A 20,601-nucleotide genomic window follows, 5' to 3' on the forward strand; every position below is an offset into this window, starting at 1 on the left:
TGCAGAACTACAAATATAGAAGTTCACATATGAACAGTTAGGGTCCATTCACACTTGCGCGACACGACTTGCTGGGGCGACCTGTGAAGTCTTCATATAATTGAAGTCAATGCAAGTCGCCTCTAGGTCGCCCCAAAGTAGTACAGGACCCTTTTTCTAAGTCGGAGCGACTTGTGTCGCTCCTATTAGAACGGCTCCTGTACTATTCAATGGCGAGCGACCGACCGCGACTTGTCAGGCGACCAAGTCGCCTGACAAGTCGCGCTAGTGTGAATGGACCCTTAGGAAAAAAATAGGACTCAAAGGGACCATCTCTATTATCCTTAAAGTGACGACACAAATTTCTCAACTTGTATCATGGACCTGTTCTGCCTTCAAGTGGTGTTTATGTATGTAATATCTCATTTCTTGTAGATTGATGAACTACAGAATACTAACCGAGGCCTAAAGGAGCACATTCTGCACTTAACAGAAAATAAGGCGGTTGTGAACAGTCAGGTAGATACCCTGACCAGGAAAAACGAACAGCTCTGCAAAGAACTCACAGAGATAGACAAGATGGCAGAGCAGCTGGAGAAAGAGAAGGAGCAGACTTTAGAAGCTGCAGAGGAAGAACTGGAAAAAGCAATGGTGGGTGTTTTATAAACACATATATACCTTGGTATATAGTGCTCTGTTTTCATTAAATATTTTTCACATGGGGTGGACCCTGCTAGGAACGGATCCCCATCTGTCTGTTTTTAGTGGATAGGATCGAATTGGATGTCGACAGGTGTCAACGGACACATATACATCGACAATCGCTGCTCCATAGAGGGCAATGGATGGACTGATCCACTCTGGCCAAAAAAACTGACAGGCGGACCCAATCTGTTCGCCCGTGTGAAAGAGGTCTAATATACCAAAATTTGAATGTATTTCACCTAATGATTAGTGACAGAAGTATATCTATCTAAATTTCTATTATTCTTAAAGACACTCTGTCACTTTCCTACTCAGAGCACTGTCAGGATTTTTTGTATGCCACTGATATTTACTTTCCCTATTCTCACCTTATGTTCTGCTGCTGTGTTGCAGTGCTGAGACCTGATTGTGTGCAAGCTCTGTTTTGGGGCATTGTTAATTTTTGTTTTTTTACAAGAGAACCTGTAATTTTTCCCTGAAAAGGCAAAGTGGTAGTGTGTGTTAAGTGTAAAAGGAGGTGTACTTTAACATGAATCCATGACCGGATAAAGTAACCTGAAATGAAGTGAACATCAAAGCAGCTACCAGTCTGGCAGCAGAACATAAAGTCCAGATATACATAGGCGGAGACAAACTCCTTAGTCCCTGATGTGACAGTGCCAGGACCTGACATTACAGTGGTTTGCTTAGGTACCAAACATTGCACCTCAAAACTAGATTGTTGCAAGCTGTGTAAATTTGTGTGGATGTGCAGATGATGTGGATGGAGATTTGTGCTTTTTTAATGTAATGCATTCTCTGCATTCAGCTTAAATACCTTCTGAGTGCAGCTCCCTCAGCCCCTTACCTAAGCCCTATCTCGATCCAGCGATGTGCATCAGAGCAGCTGCTCTCTGCCTCAGCATTGGCTCCGAGACAACAACGGGAGCCATTGGCTCCTGCTGCTGTCATTTACAGCAAGTACGGTGGGGGCTGGGTTGAGCCTTGCTCTGTGTGTCTGTGGACACACAGAGTAAACCTGGGAGCAAGCCAGCACAAGTTCCCCCATAGCAAGCGGCTTGCTATGGTGGGTGCTTGGTGGGGGGAGGAGCCAGGGAGACCCAAGAAGAAGAATATCAGGGCTACTCTGCAAAACCACACAGAGCAGATACGTATAACATGTTTGTTATTTAAAAAAAAAAAAAAAGAGTGTTTACAATCACTTTAACTATATCTTTTCAAAATAAAATAGATGAATGGTAATAGGCTCAGATGCTGAAGGTTTTTTCTTGAAAAGTTTTGTCCTTCAGCACACCCTGCGACTGACACTGCACGCCTGTGATTCCCACACACAACATGTCGTACGGGCAAGGGAGTCCACGGAGCCCTGTGAGAATGCTAAGTTGCTGGTCATAAGTGTATTTTTATTAACATTGAATACTGAGAAGTATAGGCTTATTTACTTTACACTTTTTATGCTTGTGATATTTACATATTTGTTAAATTACTATTTTCAAATTAAAAATTAGCAAATAAAAAAAAATAATATAGCATATACAATTGCTAACCAAGACATGTTGAAGTTGAATGTTATCAAAAGCTACCTTTCCTTTTCAATCTGCAACTTTTTAATTTGCTGTAAAATGCAACATGGCTACCTGGAGGTGTTCTGTTCACAGAATGTGTGTACAAAACGCCCCCCAAATATGTAATTTCCTGCTTGTGTGATTGGCTCACTGATTTTCCCAGAAGCCTGCTCTAAGGGTCCTTTCACACGGCCCGCATCCGCTGACGGAGTCCGTTGTGCTCAGCGGGGGATCGATCCGCCGATCCCCGCTGAGCTGGCAGATGACAGCTCCATCTGCGCTCTGTGTGTAGAGACGGAGCTGTCAGATCCCGGCTGTCCTCTATGGAGGGAATCGGATGAGAACGGACTGCCTGTCCGTTCTCATCCGATCTGCTAGACGGATGGAAAATAGGGTTTCCATCCGTCCGGATTTCACGGACCGGATTTGGATAGCTGCGGATGTCAGCGGAGATGTCTCCTCTGACATCCACTGCCCCATAGAGGTGCATGGAGGATCCGATCAGGTCCGCCTGAAAAACTGACAGGCACATCTGATCGGATCATTCGTGTGAAAGGACCCTAAGATTCAAATCAGATTTCAGACATTTCCGGCAACAAAAACGTCATTTTTGGTGAGATACTTCCAATAAGAAATGACGTTTAAAGGGATGCAGCTGGTTGATAATTATACAACCACTCACTTTCCACATGGGCACAGAGAAACACACAGTGATATCTTCAGAATAACAAAAGGTAGGAATCTGCAACAAAGTTTGCAAATCCTTGCAATGTACAGAGCGCAGTAGGGAGCCAGCACTGTCGGGTTCCCTTACCCTGGATGGCGGCAGCGGCACCCGAGAGCCGATACATAAATATCACTTCGGTGCTGACATCGCGGGCTCCCTGGACAGGCAAGTTCTACTATTTAAAAGTCAGCAGCTACAGTATTTGTAGCTGCTGACTTTTAATTTTTTTAAGTGGGGGCAGAACTCCGCTTTAACTACTATGTAACTATATTGGTGTTTAGTGGCACTTAAACTCCCAAAACAATCCCACTTTTTGTTGATTTATTGGTAGCCAGTGTCATTTTAAAGCTTCCCCCCCCCCCCCCCCCCAAGAAAAAAACATGTTCCACAATCTTTCGTGGTAAGTCGCCATCCTAGTGATCATATGGCAAAGAGCTGCTCCATTTAGCTCTGTGCCTTTAGCTGATGCTTTCTGCTGACAGCAGGAGCAGCAGCTTTGTGCCTGATGAACAGTTGCACCAAAGTAAACAAAGGGATGCATTGGAACCTTTACTTGCTGCAGTAGGTGTGCCAACCAGCCACTGCATTGCGCCCCATCCTAAATGGTGGCAATTTATAAACAAGTTATGGCAATTTATTTGCATTATGCGTACCACTTCACAGAGTATTTTTAGACCAGGACACCCACATTTCACATCAATAACATATCTTACCGTGTGTAAGCAATGTTATTTTGACTGCAAATTTTGATTTAGTTTTAGTCATAGTCTAAAATGCCATTTTAATTTTAGTCATATTTCAATCATCTTAATTGTTTTAGTCATATTTTATGTGAAAATAATGTATGGTGCGCTAAATCCAAATAAACATTGGCAAGTTCCCAGGAAAGTTTATGTAGCAAGAAAGGGCAGAAAATCCAAACGAGACATATTGATGGAGTGGGTATTGAAGAAAAGTTATCCCTAAGGAGAGTGGCTGTTGTGGAGGATTTCTTCGATATCCTCTATTCCATGCATGCAGAAACAGGGCCTAATGGGGAACTGATATTTAAGTGCTTCTTATGAGGATATACCTTTGAAAGCCTGCTACGCCCGGTCTGAAGGGGAAGGGAGCAGAATACTGGCACTACGGTGGTTCCAGAGCTTACTTAATATATTTTTCTGGTAAGAGGCTTTTGTGGTTTTTGCACCAGTGGTGAAGAGCACGGTCGTTTGGTGTTGTCACATGAAGAGTGTTCCTTGGTTATTGATTATTGCACTTACCTCTCATCCGCCGGGTAAGGAAGAAATTAACCAGGTGGAGGGATTTCATCACTATCTACTTGATATCATTTGAATTTTCTACTCCTTGGTTTTGCATCATATCATCACAGATTGAAAGATTTTTATTTTGGACTGTTGGACTTTATGATTTTTGCACCAGATTAATTTTATCTGAATATCACTATATGTTTATTTGGATTTAGCGCACCATACATATTTTCACATACATTTACTTACTTTTCTGGTAGCAGCTTTTTCACAGATCACCCTTTTCAACTCACATTAGTCATATTTTAGTCGACTAAAGTCTCCAGTACATTTTAGTCGACTAAAATCGAATGTGTTTAGTTAAATTGTAATGCATTATTTAAGCATTTTATAGAATTGCCAACATTACTATATACTTCTGAAGTAAAAATCTAATAACATGTTATTATTTATGGTATTAAGGTTTGAACATGCACTTCAGACACAGATTCAACCTTTTGACAAACAGAAGTGCAACTTTAAAATATAAATGGCCACTGATTGGCGATAGTGATGAGTACGGATAGGCGGCATTGATGAGCACTGATAGGCGGCATTGATGAGCACTGATAGGTGGCATTGATGAGCACTGGTTGGCAGCATTGATGAGTACTTATAGGTGGCACTGATAGTCAGCACTGATGAGCATTGATTGGCGGCATTGATGAGCACTGATAGGTGGCACTGATAGTCAGCATTGATAGGCGGCATTGATGAGCAGTGATAGGTGGCATTGATAAGCACTGATTGGCAGCATTGATGAGCACTTTTAGGTGGCACTGATAGGCAGCAATGATGGGCACTGATAGGCAGCACTGATGGGCATTTATGAGCACTGATAGGCAGCATTGATGAGCACTGATAGGCGGCATTGATGAGCACTGATAGGCGGCCCTGATAGGCGGTATTGATGAGCACTTATTGGTGGCACTGATAGGCAGCCTTTATGAGCACTGATAGGCAGCACTGATAGGCGGCATTCATGAGCACTGATAGGTGGTACTGATAGGCAGCACTGATAGGCGGCATTCAGGAGCACTGATAGGCGGCATTCGTGAGCACTAATAGGCAGCACCGATGGGGCTGCACTCATAATCAGGACACTGATGATCAGAGTCCTGATTTTTAGTGTAAACATTGTACTGACAGTCTTGCTGGTTAATGGCTCTCCTTTCCTCACACAGACACAGCGTGGGAAGAAAGGAGTGCCAATAACCGACAAGTTTGTTTACATGTGATCAGCTGATCACATGGTAAAGGGCCACTGTGATTGTTCGAAGGACACAGCAGTCACAGAGCATGCTGGATGCATGCCCCAGGCATGTGGGAGCCAGGATTCTGGGAGGATGTTCATGGATGCCCTCCCAGAACTGAAAGCTCAGATGGAAGGGGGGTGGGAGTCAGAGGGGCTCTTAATGGTTTCTTGCATCGGGGCCCTGAAGGTTATAGTTACGTCTCTGGCCTTAGTCTTTTGACAAAAATGCCATTTTAGTTTTAGTTGTATTTTAGTCATCTGAATTGCTGTAGTTTTAGTCAGATTTTAGGAGATTAAAATAGTGTTAATTTAGCCGAAGAAAATATTTTTGTCAACTAAATTAACATTGTGTGTAAGCTCAGGTATATGGTTTATTCTACATTTTAATTACTTTCTTCACTGTTTGTTTTTATGTAATCAATTGCCTTGTGTTATGTCACTAATAAAAAAGTTGCACATCATTAAATGTGTAAGAGTGTTTATTAAATCTGATATAAATGGTGAAAGGAGATCTGTTCTTTAAAGAGGAAGTAAACCCTCCTCTGACACTTTTACCTATAGGTAAGCCTATGATAAGGCTTACCACCTATAGGTACTGTAACTATCTCCTAAACATGTACCGTTTAGGAGATATTTACCTTCCATGCAGCCAGTGACGTCACTGGCGCATGCGCACTGAAGGAACGGGAGTGACGTCACCGCGTCTCCAGCCATGGCCGGATGCCGCGATCCCAGATGACGGCCGAGTGGACATGTTGCCCGTCATACAGGTAAGCAGGCGGCACGTCGGGGGCTCGTTCTAAGGTAAGTATTTCATAACGAGCTAGTATGCAATGCATACTAGCTCATTATGTGTTTCTCTTACAGGTTGCAAAAAAAAAAAAAAAGTTGTATGGGTTTTACAACCTCTTTAACCAAGCTCTTTTTTCAAACTTTCATAAAATTGCCTAAAATATTTTTTTGTGCTTTTAGATTGAAGTCGGAAGAAAACAAAATACAATTGACAGCTTAGACCTCACAATCAAAAATTTAAAATCAGTAAGTAAAATTTTTTGTTTGTTTGAATCTGTGAGACTGATTTATTAGAGAAGTTGAGATTGTTTACAAAAAAAAGTAAAAATTCACTTCAGTTATCCAATCAAGTGCTGATGAAACAAAAGTTTGCTTTTTACACGATTGGGTAATTTAAATAATTCTTCACTCTTTTTTTTTTTGTGTGTGTGAATGTCCTCAACTCATTTAGTAAATCAGCCTCTTGTGTATCAGTAGTTCATTTGTCAGTACTGTATTACCAAATCACACAATTTTTTTGAATATAAAAGTATATCTTTCCTGCCAATAATAAAATGCTGCTCTTCTCCAAATAAAAAACGAGGTTTATGATATTGCAAAGAGCAGTCCCTTGCCTCTTTTTTAGTGTTTCCCACTGGCGCTACTCGCCTCTTCTTCCTGTAGGTGCCTCTAGAAAGCCATGTGCTATGGGGACACCTGTAGGGGTGGGTAAACGGCGTGCCTGTTATCCAGTTAGAAGCAAAATGGAGGGGACTATGTAGTCGTTTTATTGAAAGTAACAAAAAATGATGACGCCAACGCTTTTCGGGGGAACAAAGACTCCACCTTCTGGCAGCATAGCCACTGCCAAATAACAAGCAACTATCCAGATTTCGGTGTCGCAGACACACCAGTTTGGGATATATCCTCACTCACCAATGACCACTTTAGCTACCTCCTTCCTGACCAGGCCATTTTTTGTGATACGGCACTGCGTTGCTTTAACTGACAGATGCGCGGTCATGCGACCCTGTACTCAAATAAAATTGATGTCCTTTTTTACCACAAATAGAGCTTTCTTTTGGTGGTATTTGATCACCTCTGCGGTCTTTATTTTTTGTGCTATAACAAAAAAGTTACAATTTTGAAAAAAAAAACAATATTTTTTACTTTCTGCTATAAAACACATCTAATAAAAAATGTAAGAAATCAAATTTCTTCATAATTTAGACCAATTTGTATTTTGCTACATATTTGTGGTAAAAAAAAATCCCGATAAGCGTATATTGATTGGTTTGCGCAAAACGTATCGCATCTACAAACTATGGGATAGATTCACGGACTTTTTATTTTCTTTTATTTTTTACTATTAATGGTGGCAATCAGCGATTTTATAGTTTTATAGTTATAGTGCGGTGGACAAATCTGAATCTAAGTGACACTTTTTGGGGACCAGTGACACCAATGCAGTGATCAGTGCTAAAAAAAATGCACTGTCACTGTATAAATGACACTGGCATGAAAGGGGTTAACATCTGATTTCTCATTTCTAACTGTGTGGGGAATGGATGCATTAGAGGAAAACAGAGATCCGCATTTATGCTTAGCAGAAACACAAGATCCCCATTTTTCCCTTGTGTACATAGGCGGACCGCCTATACAACTGCTTTAAAAAAAAAAACACATATTTGTAAAGCACAGTTATGTGCTTTACAGACATGTTTAAGATATTTCTTGGGACACTGAAACAAGCAAATTTCCATTCAAACTAATAAACAGAAAAAAAAATCCACCGTGACCTGCTTCTTCTCCATTTACAGCATTACACAGAGAAAACTCCATGGCATGCTAAAGGCTCCACACTGTTCGCTGCATCTTATGACTGGCACATAATATGCAGAGTGTAGTGTGGAGTAAACACTTAGGGGTTTGATAGAGGGAGGTATCTACTCTCCTTTGTAACTAGACAGTATACTTTTGGGCGAAAGCCCTTGGCATAGGGTGAGGTGTCCAAAGTGGCATTTAAAGTAATACTACAGTCTTATTTTTTTTTTTTTTGTTTAAAAATACCAAACATGTCATATTTTACCTGTTGTGTGCAGTGATTTTGCACAGAGCACCCCAGATCCACCTCTTCTCGAGTCCCTCGTTGGTGCTACTGGCCCCTCCCTCCTGCCGCATGCTTTGGGGGCACCTGAGCCGCTGCTCTGTGTGTCCATTCAGACATGGAGCCGTGGCTCGGCCCACCCCTCTCTCTTCACTGACGTTGATTGACAGCAGTAAGAGCCAATGGTGCCCGCTGATGTGTCTCAGCCAATCAGGAGGGAGAGTCACCAGACTTCGTGGCTCTCATGCAACATTGCTGGATTGAGAGGGAGCTCAGGTAAGTATTATGGGGGGCTGCTGCACACAGAAAGTTTTTTTCATCTTAATGCTTAGAATGCATTAAGATAAAAACACTTCTGCCTTTAGAACCACTTTAAACGCAGGAACCAGTACTGCAAGGGAAAAAAGGGCTATTTGTTGAATTTGCTCAATACCATTTTTTGATGAACTTTGCCTTTAGGGAGTTTTACGGAGCGTGAAATTCATAATAATAGTTCTGAAGCCTAGTATATGTGTGTTCGTAGAGCATTTGACATTATTCACTGCATTTTTGTTTTTAAACCCAGGATGCTAATATTGCTAAAGAACATATAGAAAAAGTAGAAGCTGAACTTGAAGAAAGGAAACAAGAGAACAAAGCTATAAGTGCCCTATTAGATCAGCTGCAGGACGACAACAGCAGATTAAGCAAGAAAGTAGAAAAACTGGAGAAAACAGGTATTTTTCATTTACTTTATTAAACCCTACATTCATGAAAATACCTTTAACTTGTATATAAACCCCAACAATAAACTTCTCCTACTTACTTCTCTTTTGTAAAATATATAATTGAAAGAAATTTTGTTATATTTGATAAACGAGAAAAAAATCTCTTGGTCCAGCCAAAAGTATTGTGAACTGATGACTTCCTGTGATCTTTGCTCTGTTGCATTCCATTGCTATTTGCAGCCTGGGGGGGTTGGGGTGCTAAAAATGCAGCTTAACTGTGCATTTTTACCCCCCAACCGCATGTGCAAATGAAGCCTAAATAATCAGTAAGTCATGCGACACACACTACTTTATTCACCTGTGAAAGTAGAAAGCTCTGTGTAAATTTCAGGTTAATCTAGGGAGAGCTTGCAGAAGACTAAGCACTTTTTCCTCTATCCCGTTTAACAGTGCTGGGTTCCTCAGCCAGTCTCAAGCCAAGCAGTAAGGACCTAGTTCCTTGCTGGTATCTTCCTTCCTGGCAATTTTTTCCTTTTTAAATGGAATTTTTTCTTAACTTTGTTATTTTGTTTCTGTGAGAATCTCCAATCAACTCCAGGACTGGGCGACGGGCTGGATAATCTAGATCCGGTGTTCCCCCCAGTCTGGCCAGTGAGTGTGCGCAGGCCTCAGCTCCGCGCTAGTTGGGCCGTGACATAACCGCACTGGACGGGGGCTGGCCCGCAAGTTAAACGTCTCGCGTGGGCGCATACGACCTGGCCTCAGCCTGAGTCACAGTGTTCCTCCTGGCTGACAGCCCCTCCATTCTGATGGAGAGGTGGTCCATCCGGAGCGGTGCCCAACCTGTTTCCATAGTATGGTAAGTAGCTGTCCCCCATCTTTCCCTTGAGGTTTTGGGGTGGACGTGGGCCCCTCCCTGGGACGGTCCGACCCCCGGGTTCCCCTCCTTCCCCCCAGCCCCTCTAAATTTCGGTGGTCACTGTGGGTCTGCCGCCCCACCCTCTCGGATGAGGTTATGATCTGGCTTTTTCCACATGCTCTTAAGGGGGGGCTTGTTGGGGCTGCTGCTGGCTGGGTTTTTTCCTGGTGCGCAACGGGGGGGGGGGGTTGAGCAGGGTTCCCCGCCATCCAGGGTGACTAGGGCAGGGAGGTCCTCTGTGCTCCCTGCTACAGTTGTTGGGCTGGGGGAGTGAATGGTTTTGCATCTGTGGGTCCGTGCCTCATGCAGCCAGGTCCGGCCGAAAGTTTAGGCTTGCGGCTTTGCGGCCTACTGGTCAGGAGCTATGTGAAATGGCCCCAATGAGGGTGGCTGAAGCAACTACCCTCCGTTTGGGCATCCGCGCTTCCCTCTGCTGCCCCTGTGTGGTCGGCACAAAAATTTAGGCCGTGGCTTGTCGCCTACTAGGCCATGCGGCTGTGTTGGGCGCCACCATTGGAGGGGCGGCCACATCGAGGTTAGCTGAAGCCCCCGCTCTTTCTTTGGTCATTTAACTCTGCAGGCCATATTGGCTGGGTCCTGTGCACTTGCGGCTGGGCCTCCACAAAAATTTGGGCAGCAGCTTGTGGCCTACTGGGCCAATTTGGCCAGCTTGGCACCTCCCTTTGAAGGGGTGGCGCTGTGGGGGTGGTCTATTTTTTGATGGCAGCCATGCCTTATCTGTGGGTCCCCCTGGTGGCTAATGGAGAATACTCAAATAGTGAGGATGATCCTCCATGTCCGCAACCGTGCACGTAAAGGCACTGGTGGACGCACTGATTGTATCTGTGCATGAGCCTCTAAAGATGAGGGACGCAGCTGCGACTGTGACAGGGGCGCAGGTTCCCTTTGGCACTTACAAACCACCCAGAGTGGCAAAAGGTGTTTCTCTTTCTCTGCCTAATTTGACAGAATTGTCGCGAAAGAGTGGGGACGACCGAAGCGTCTCCTTGGGTTCCCTAAGCGGTTTGCTAGGCAATACCCCAATAAAAAGTCCCTTTTCAAAAAGTGGTCTGTTTCACCGGTGGTGGACCTTCCAGTTTCCAGGTTAAAAATGGCAATTATGATTCCGATAGAAGAGACTGGACCTTTAAGGACCCGGCTGACAACAGAGGCGGAGGCTGTGGCCCGCAATATATTCACCCTGGCTGGCTCGGCATTGAGGCCGGTGTTCACCATTGCCCTGGTATCGAAAAAATTCTGGAGAAATTCTGGAGAACAGCTCCCAACAGCCTTTGCTAAGCTGGCGTACCCGTTGGTCCAGGGGCTGTAGTTTATCTGTGCTGTATATTTGGATGCCACTAGTGGCTCGGCTCTCTATTTCGGAAAGGTTCTATCCTTCCACCGTTGACTGTCCCCAGTCTGCTTACAGGCCCTCTTTGAGGCGTTGGGATGATTGTCCTGGTTCCATTTTCAGAGGTTTTACTTAACTGTTTACAGTCCCCAGGAAGGAGGGCAAGGTGCGAGCAATTCTGGACCTCAAGGCGCTGAACTGCTTTGTGCAGGTGCAGAAGTTCAGGATGGAGTCCATTCGCACAGTGGTGGCTTTAGATGTATCAGGGGTATTTTCTTTCCTCCATAGACATCAAAGATGCCTACCTTCACATTCCAATATGTGTCGGTCACCAACACTTCCCCCCGCTTTGCAGTGGGAGAAGAACATTATCAGTTTGGGGCGTTACCATTTGGTCTCGCCTCCACTCCCAGGGTCTTCAGTAAAGTTTTGGCCCCAGTACTGGCATTTTTACCCCAGCGGGGATCGCGGTCCTGGGGAACCTAGACTATCTGGGGCTGACTCTGGACTCCGCCTTAGCTATTTTCTTCTTCTGGACAAACTTCAGACACTGCAGATTGCGGTTTGTCTCCTGCTGACCAGCAGATGGTCGTCCTTCCGGACTTGTTTGCGGGTGCTGGACCTAATGGTGTCAACCTTTTGAGGCAGTCCAGTTTGCGCAGTTCCATACGAGGTCCCTGCAACGGAAGATTTTCATCACTTGGGACAAGAATCCGCAGTCTCTGTACAACCAAATCCAGCTGAGCCGGGGTACAAGAGAGTCCCTGATTTTGTGGCTATGTTCTCCGGCGCTCCGGCAGGGCAAAATTCTTCCTACCTTTGTATTGGACAGTGGTCAGCACGGATGCCAGCCTGTCCAGGTGAGGAGGCGTCGTCAGCAGAAGTTCTGCTCAGGGGTCTGGACCCTGGAAGTATCCAGACTACCGATCAATGTTTTGAGTTACAAGCGATCAGGCTGGGCCTGGAACATTGGATGGATCATCTACAAGGCTGTCCAGTGTGCATTTATTCTGACAATGCCACAGACGTGGCTTGTGTCAATCTCCAAGGGGCTACAAGAAGTGTACCGGCGACTCTGGAGGTAGGCGGTATTTTTAGGTGGGCACAGTGGTGTAGCGTGGGGGGTGCTGGGGGGGCCGACGGCACCGGGCGCAAAATTTAGGGGGCGCAATCCCGCTCCCATGTGTCACTCCTGCCTGTTCTCCTAATTTTTATTCAGTGTCCCAGGCCGCTATGTTCTGTTCCGCTGCGCCCTGTTATTGGGCGAATAGGGCCATGTGCGGCAGGGGGACTGGCCTGTCCGTGATCGAGTCCCGCCTGGACGCCTCCAGCATCTTCTTCTCCTCCTCCTCTCCTCCGGGTGGCACATGCTACGCGCACGGGAGTCCCTCCTCCGGCTTGCTGACAGTGAACCACCACCATCTTCTTCTCCTCCTCCTCTCCTGGACCTCAGGTACGTCCCGTTTCCAGTCTAGCAGCAGTGTGTCAGAGGCAGCAGCGAGAGAGATAAACAGACAGGGTGAGTTAGGACAGAGCAGTTAGGGTCACGCTGTGTAGTGATCAGTATAGGAATAATGAAGGTAGGACAGTGTAGTGTAGTGGGTAGTGCAATGTAGTGGGTAGGGTAGTGTAGTGGGTAGTGTAGTGGTCTGGTAGATCAGTGTAGTGGACAGGTCGGTGAGTGCAGTGGACAGGTAGGTCAGTGCAGTGGTCATTGTAGTGGACAGTGTAGGAATCAGGTAGGTCAGTGTAGTTGCCAGTATATGAATCCAGTAGGTTAGTGAAGTGGACAGGTAGGTCAGTGTAGGAATCAGGTAGGTTAGTGTAGTGGTCAGTGTAGGAATCAGGTACGTTAGTGTAGTGGTCAGTGTAGGAATCAGGTACGTTAGTGTAGTGGTCAGTGTAGGAATCAGGTACGTTAGTGTAGTGGTCAGTGTAGGAATCAGGTACGTTAGTGTAGTGGTCAGTGTAGGAATCAGGTACGTTAGTGTAGTGGTCAGTGTAGAAACCAGGTAGGTTAGTGTAGTGGTCAGTGTAGGAATCAGCCTGATGAGTACTATTGTAGGAAGAAACTCAGGGAGTGCTAAAAGTCCACAGCTTAGGGGGCGCAAATTACTTGCCTTGCCCCGGGCGCTGACAACCCACACAACGCCACTGGGTGGGCATTACCTCAGTCAGCAGGCGTTAGACCAGGGCAATGGTCTCTTCATCCGGAAGTGTTATTTTAGTTGTGTCTCCGGTGGGGCACCCCCGAGGTAGATCTGTTGGCGTCTTGGCTGAACAGATAGGTACATTGGTTCATGGCTCAGTCACGGGATCCTTTGAAAGATGCCACAGGCGCACTGGTGACCCCGTGGGGTCAGAATTGTCTGATTTACGCCTTCCCTCCTCTTCTGCCAAGACTTTTACAGGACCGAGGCAGAAGAGATTCTGGTAATTTTAGTGGCCCCGGACTGGCCTCACCGGGCCTTGTACGCCGACCTGGTGAGGCTGGTTGCTGATTTTTCCTTGGAGGCTTCCCCTCAGGCAGTATCTGATGTTCCAAAGGCCAATCTTCCAGCCTGCTTTACAGTCACTGGTTTTGACGGCTTGGCTGTTGAAAGCCAGGTGCTGAAGGATAGGGGATTGTCTGAATCAGTGATTCCTACGTTGTTAAAAGCTAGGAAATCGACTTCTCGGAAGATCTACCATCGTACGTGGAAGATATACATTGCGTGGTGTGAATCCCTAAGGGTTTCTCCTCACTCTTTTTCGGTGGCTCGGGTTTCTTGACCTTCCTTCAGCGGGGGTTGAACAGAAGTTGGCCTTGAGTACTGTCAGGGGCCAGGTGTCGGCCTTGGCGGTCTTCTTCCTTGGCTACAGCTCTCGTGTGTACCTCTCTTCAGGGTGTTCGGCACTTGGTCCCTCCATTGTGGTCTCCTATGCCGCCTTGGGACCTCAATTTGGTACTTTCGGTTCTCCAGCAGTCTCCCTTTGAGAATCTTCAGGAGATTACCCTGCTTACGCTGTCCCAGAAGGTGGCCTTTTTGGTGGCTATCACCTCTGCGTGCAGAGTGTCGGACCTGGTGGTTTTATCCTGTCGTTCAGCTTATCTGGTGATTCACAGGTATATGGTGGTGCTTCGCCCTTGTCCGTCATTCCTTCCTAAGGTGGTCTCTGATTTTCATTTGAATGAAGACATTGTGCTGCCTTTCCTGTGTCCCAGGCCTAAACATCGGAAGGAAATTGTCTTGCATGCCTTGGATGTGGTCCGGGCAATTAGGGTGTACCTGCCAGCTACGGAGTCTTTCAGGAAGTCAGACTCTCTATTTGTGCTCACGGATGGACCTCGTAAAGTGTTGTCCGCTTCCTCTGCGACCATTTCTAGATGGTTAAAAGAGACACGGTGGTTCAGGCCTATTCCATCAGGGGTCAGGTTCCTCCTTTCCCTGTCAAGGTGCACTCTCCTGGGGCGCTTATTGGCTCCTGGGCCTTCCATCATCAGGCGTCAGTGACGCAGGTTTGCGAGGCGGCCACCTGATTGTCCGTGCATTTTTTTACAAAGTGGATGTGTTGGCATCTGTGGATGCTTCCCTTGCCCGCAAGGTTTTGCAGGCTGCTGTTTAAGAGGACCTGATGCTCTTTAAAGATTTGTATTGTTTTTTTCAGGTGGGATCCAGTTGTTTCGTTGAGCACCTGTTGCCTGGTTGGCTAATGTTTAGCCTTGGGAATTTTTTGCTGTTTCCCACCCCTCATGTTTAACACTGCTTTGGGATGTCCCAATGGTTAATACCATCAATGAACGAAAAATGAAATGGGATTTTTGACTTACCGTAAAATCCATTTCTCTGATGTTCATTGACAGACACAACACCCACCCCTCTGTGGAGTTATAATTCTCCTAAAACTGCTTGTAACAAAACTGAGTGGCTATAGCAGAGAGAGGGAGGATACCCCCTGGGACTGCCCATGGTTGTAGCCAGAAATTTCTTCTGCCTAGTGTCCTACTCCTGTAGGAGGCAGTATATTCCAATGGTTATGAATATAAGGAGCTGTGTCCGTCAATGAACATCAGAGAAATGGATTTTACGGTAAGTCAAAAATCCCAATTTATCACCTCCACCCAGCCCTTCCTCGCCAACCACAAGTGCAAACTAATGCAGGCTATACATGGGTCGAATTCCGAATAGAGTTGCCACATCATCCCTTTAAACCAGGACACAAAGTAATTACACAGGTTCTGAGGCTAATTTAATGCAGATAAGGCACTACGTGAGTTTAATCACCAACGTAATCAGCCACAGAACCTGTGTAATTAATGCGTGTCCTTGTTTAAAGGAATGAGGTGGCAAACCTAGATCCGAAAGACTTTTCTTTCAAAATAAGAAACTTTGTGTGTTTTGTGATCCAATTGTACCACCATTGATTTTGAAATTCGACCAGCCAAGCCTCCAGTTTCACCTTTTGTTGCTACAGAAAAGAATTATAATGCCTGGGAATCTTCTTCTCTTTATGGGCATTTTCTTTTCTAATGCTGGCCATACACTACAAAAAATCGTAATTTTCGAAAAACTCGGCCGTGAGAGCAGACGATCATGCCATCATGTAATGACTGAAAAAATCATTCAATGGACATAATTGAATCTGTGTTTTGTTTGTTTTTTCACATATACCTAGTGCAAACAGTTTGGACGCAAAACACATTAACCTTTTAATTAATTGTTCATTCGGCAAAAAATTTCCAAACTTGTCCTTAATTTTTTTGGTTTAAAAACGTCACTACCAATTTGTGCCCATTACCTGCCCGAAAAACGAACGAACTGTCCAAATAACCGAATTATGGCCGTTTTTTCGTATAGTGTGTGGCCATTATACTATCATACGCATTTCTTTTTTGAATATATTTCTTACATGAGTCATTGATTAGAAAATTGTTAGTTTTTAAAAAAATTTCCAACATGCCCGATCACTCAAATTCGATGGCCGCATAAAAACTGGCCGTTGCTGCAACCCACTAATGGTGCGAAATTTGTACGAAAATTCTTAGATAAGATTTTCGAAAGAAAATTATTTCGGAATTCGACCTGTGTATAGCTGGCCTAAGCTAGAACTTTTTTCAGTTTTTTAATGCTGTCTGTGTTTTTGTTGGATGATTCCTTTTCACTGTGTGGCTATCAAGAAGGCAAGGGAAGGTAAATCTAATGCTGGCCATACACTATGCGAAAGAGCATTCGAAAATCTGTCATTTAGACAGTAAGTTTGTTTTTCAGCCAGTTAATGGGCACAAATCGTTAATCATTCGTGACTTTTTTGAGCCAAACAAACGAAGGGCAAGTTTGGAAAATTTCTGCCGAAGGAATGATAAATTGAAAGGGTAATGTATTTCTCGTCCAAACCATTTTCACTAGGCATGTGTGACAAAATTAACGAAAAATGGATTTATATCCTTTGAACGATTTATCGATCAAAATTCAGTTATTACATGATGGCAAAATAGTTTGCTCTCACAGCCGAGTGTTCGTTATTCGAAAATGAGTTTGAATGATTTTTCGTATAGTGTATGGCCAGCATAACTAATGCTGGCCATACACTATACGAAAAATCGTTCAAATTAATTTTCAAAAAACTAACATTCGGCCATGAGAGTAGATATTCTCGACCGATAAATCGTTCAATGCCCATCAATGAATCAATTTTTTTTATTGTTTTTTCACATATACCTAGTGCAAACAGTTTGGACAAGAAACACATTAACCTTTCAATTTATCGTTCATTCAGCAGAAAATTTTCAAACCTGCCCTTTGTTTTTTTTGGCTCGAAAACATCACAGACGAATACCAATTTGTGCCCATTACTGGCCGAGAAACAAACGAACTGCCCAAATGACCGAATTTCGGCCGATTTTTCATATAGTGTATGGCAACCATAACTCAGCGATAAACAAACCTGGCGAGTCTGTACCCTTCTCCATGTTATCCAAAAACAAGAAACAATTTTGACTGGAGTTAGGTTTTTAACAATATATACTGTATAGACATAGTAAAGAAGATACAGAATATTCATCTAAACAAAATGAAAAAAATTTACTCTGAATCATTATAGTTTCCCTTTAAAGACATTCATGACACTAAATACTGTTTTATATAACTGTTTTTGATTTTTTTATTAATATTACCATTTGATTATCATTTATTTTATCTTAATTGAATAGAGAAGAAGAACATTTTTGTAACTGAAAAGAATAAGGCAACATCTCCTTCTAAACTGGACTCATTTGTTAAAAGCCTGGAGGAAGAAAGAGATCACTACAAGAGGGAAGCAGAGCATTTGAGGAAAATGCTTAGAGGTCGTAGTAGTAGTCCCAAACGCAGTCCCTCCCGGGTGAGCTAAAGCCTGTTAAATGACTATAGAAAGTATCCTTTCTCTGGTCACATTAGAGTACTTGATCAAGCTGTACTCATTAATCTCTTCATATGTGTCTTCATTCAGTGCAGTCTTGTTTAGTGGTCATACTTATTCCAGTATCTGGAACTATAATCAGAAAATTAGGTCCTGCTAAATTACTTCAGTCTGGCCCTTTTGCAGGTATAGCAAATTACAAATAAGTGCCTATACTGGTAAAAATCCAGTAATACACTGTCCCACCCTGCTCTTTACATGCTCAGTTGCTCTCCATTTTTGGCATTGTGCTGAAAATCAGAGCCACTAGAGTCCGATCTCCTGACAGCCTAAAGATTTACTGCTGCTCAGTGGCTCTGGGCTTCAGCAAAATGACAGCCTCCGGCAAGAAGAAATTGGAACAATGCTGCAGGCAGTTTATAGCACACACTCATTTTGGCAGAATTAATAATGTGGAATGTGTGTTCCTTGCTAAAGAACATTATTTTTTATCAAGTTGTTATGGGTAAAGTTCCACTTTAAGTGTAATATTGAGCACTACTTTATGTGAAGGCCTTGTAACCTTTCCATTTTCATGTCCCACCATGATATTTGAGAATCAGCAAGTTTTCTATAATTTTCCAGAAAAAAAGTCAAAGGCTTATGCAGACTTGGTATGTTAGGCAATGTTAGAGTCAGCACAGGGTTTATATCAAATGTGGCCTTATTAGGTTATCTAGTGGAGACCCCATTTTATAAAGAGCAGTCAATCAACAACATAATGCCCCATTTCAAAGCAAATACGTTGTATGAGGTTTGCATAATTCTCTTTTAGGCCCCTTTCACACTTGTGAAACCTAAAAGTCACGCAACTTTGATGCGACTTGAGGCAATGCCTGTGTAATCTTGAGGACTGTGGACCTCAAGTTGGACCAAAGTGTGGCAGGGACTACTTTGAAGTTGCACTGATATAAACAGTACAGATTGGAAATCATGGGGTATGACTTGCCATGCGACTTTGCAGTCCCAAGTCGCAGGACAAGTCGCACAAGTGTGAAAGGGGCCTCTTTGGGTTGAATGCATGTTTTACTTACAAACGTAATGTTCAAGTTCTGAGAAAATTATTCACTGGAAAGTGCACTGAGATATGCCAGTGTCAATTCAGAGGTAACATCCATATTTCACTGGATGTTACCTAAACTTTTAGAAGGATGTCATGGAGCCTTTTTTTTTTTTCAAACTAAGCTTGACAAAGGGGTCTTCAGACAGCTTTATAAGGCAGAGGTGAAATATGAACTGCTTGCAGCTGGCCACAGAGCTCTCATAGCTTCAAAACAGAGAGGAAAAAGGAAAAAGGCTTTTGATATGCATTGATGCATTAAAGCAGATAAGGTATATGTAAATTCACTTATTATTAAAGATGTTTTATTATTGATAGTCTGACTCTTCTGTACATATTTTGACAAATAACCACTTTCAGCATGACTGAAAATTTTGTATGAGATAAAAAGAAGTCATGCAAAAAAAAAAAAAAAAACACTTTTTCAACATTTTTCAAACTAAGATCACCTTCTGTATGTAATGTCATTATCATATTCTTTCTCAGCAAAAGATCGCTCAGGAAAGAGATGACCTCCAGGACATGCTAGCAAAGTATGAACGACACATGGCGGAAATACAGGCTAATGTTAAAGTCCTGACATCAGAGCGAGACAAAAGCAATGCTCTTTATGAGAGGGTAACTTTCTAAAATCAAATTATTGACATTTGATAATTGTTCATTTATTAGGTGGTTGTGATATCAGAAGGAAGGAACAATCATGGGAATTCAATAAAACTCTAATGACACTTTCCTGACGGTAGCCCCCTTTAGAACTACCTGCATCTAATTCAGGCAAGCATATGCACCAGTTTTAATAACATTACTGACACATGGAGAAGATTTACTAAAACTGGAGCACTCAGAATCCGGTTCAGCTGTGCACGGTAGCCAATCATCTTCTAAATTCAGCTTGTTTATTTAAGCTTTGGCAATAAAACACAGAAGCTAACTGGTTTCTATATAGAGCTGCATTCGATTTTGCACTCTCCAATTTTAGTAAATCCCCCCTTTTACTCTAAATTCAGATCCAGTATTGGCATTCCACTAATTGATTCATGTACTTGTCGGTAACAGGTACAGGAATCGGCCACATGAACCATCAATTTCGGTGCAGCAGGCTGATAGAATTCTATAGGGTGTTTAGGACACCCTTTATGTATTCCCTCAAACATCAATAGTATAGGAAGCAACAATTATTAGCTAGCAAGACATACAAAGGAACATTTATCATGCAAATTATAAACAAGTTTATATGCAAGTCAGGTTATCTAGCAAAGTCTTTGTGACATTTTTTTATTTGTGGCCCTGTGCCTGTAATCCTTGGGACGAATAACACAGATTTGCACTGGCGAAGACACATTTTCACATTTCACATTTTCAGTAATTAAAACGCACAATTAAAAAATTACTAGGGCAAGCTTTATTCTTTTGCCATGCCACTTTAGAGTAGCAGAAGGAGTAATTTATGAATGAAGCTGCCTAATTTTTATAAATCTGTCTCACTGATCCTGTTTATCACTGCTCTACTTAGCAACAGAATTGATAAATGCACCCCACAGTACTGTACATAGCAGCATAGTTGCCAGCCACCACTTTTTTTCCATAAGAGGTTGTGAGAACAATACAGAATGTAACTGGATGAACAGTATGTGACTGACCTGAGACTATGAGGGAAAGACTAGCATCCGTTAATGAAACAAATCCTACATATATTGTACCTGTTTATCTGCCGCAACCTGTCCTCTACAGTCTTCCAAAACACACATT

At 43.4% G+C, this 20,601-nt stretch overlaps 1 protein-coding gene across 1 annotated transcript in view; it reads left to right on the forward strand.

Moving 5' to 3' along the window:
• The window catches only part of LOC309548144 (uncharacterized protein), a gene marked incomplete at its 5' end in the record, with an annotated part of 250,508 nt that overhangs the window by 9,922 nt on the left and 219,985 nt on the right, over nt 1-20,601 (forward strand). Inside the window, 5 exons of the mRNA XM_082248108.1 lie at nt 415-630; nt 6,493-6,558; nt 8,964-9,114; nt 17,566-17,735; nt 19,339-19,470. Of these exons, the coding sequence (XP_082104234.1) occupies nt 415-630; nt 6,493-6,558; nt 8,964-9,114; nt 17,566-17,735; nt 19,339-19,470 (735 nt within the window). The remainder of the gene's footprint in view (nt 1-414; nt 631-6,492; nt 6,559-8,963; nt 9,115-17,565; nt 17,736-19,338; nt 19,471-20,601) is intronic.

This window comes from Pelophylax lessonae (assembly GCF_965119305.1).
Source record: "Pelophylax lessonae genome assembly, chromosome: 2".
Taxonomy (NCBI): domain Eukaryota; kingdom Metazoa; phylum Chordata; class Amphibia; order Anura; family Ranidae; genus Pelophylax; species Pelophylax lessonae.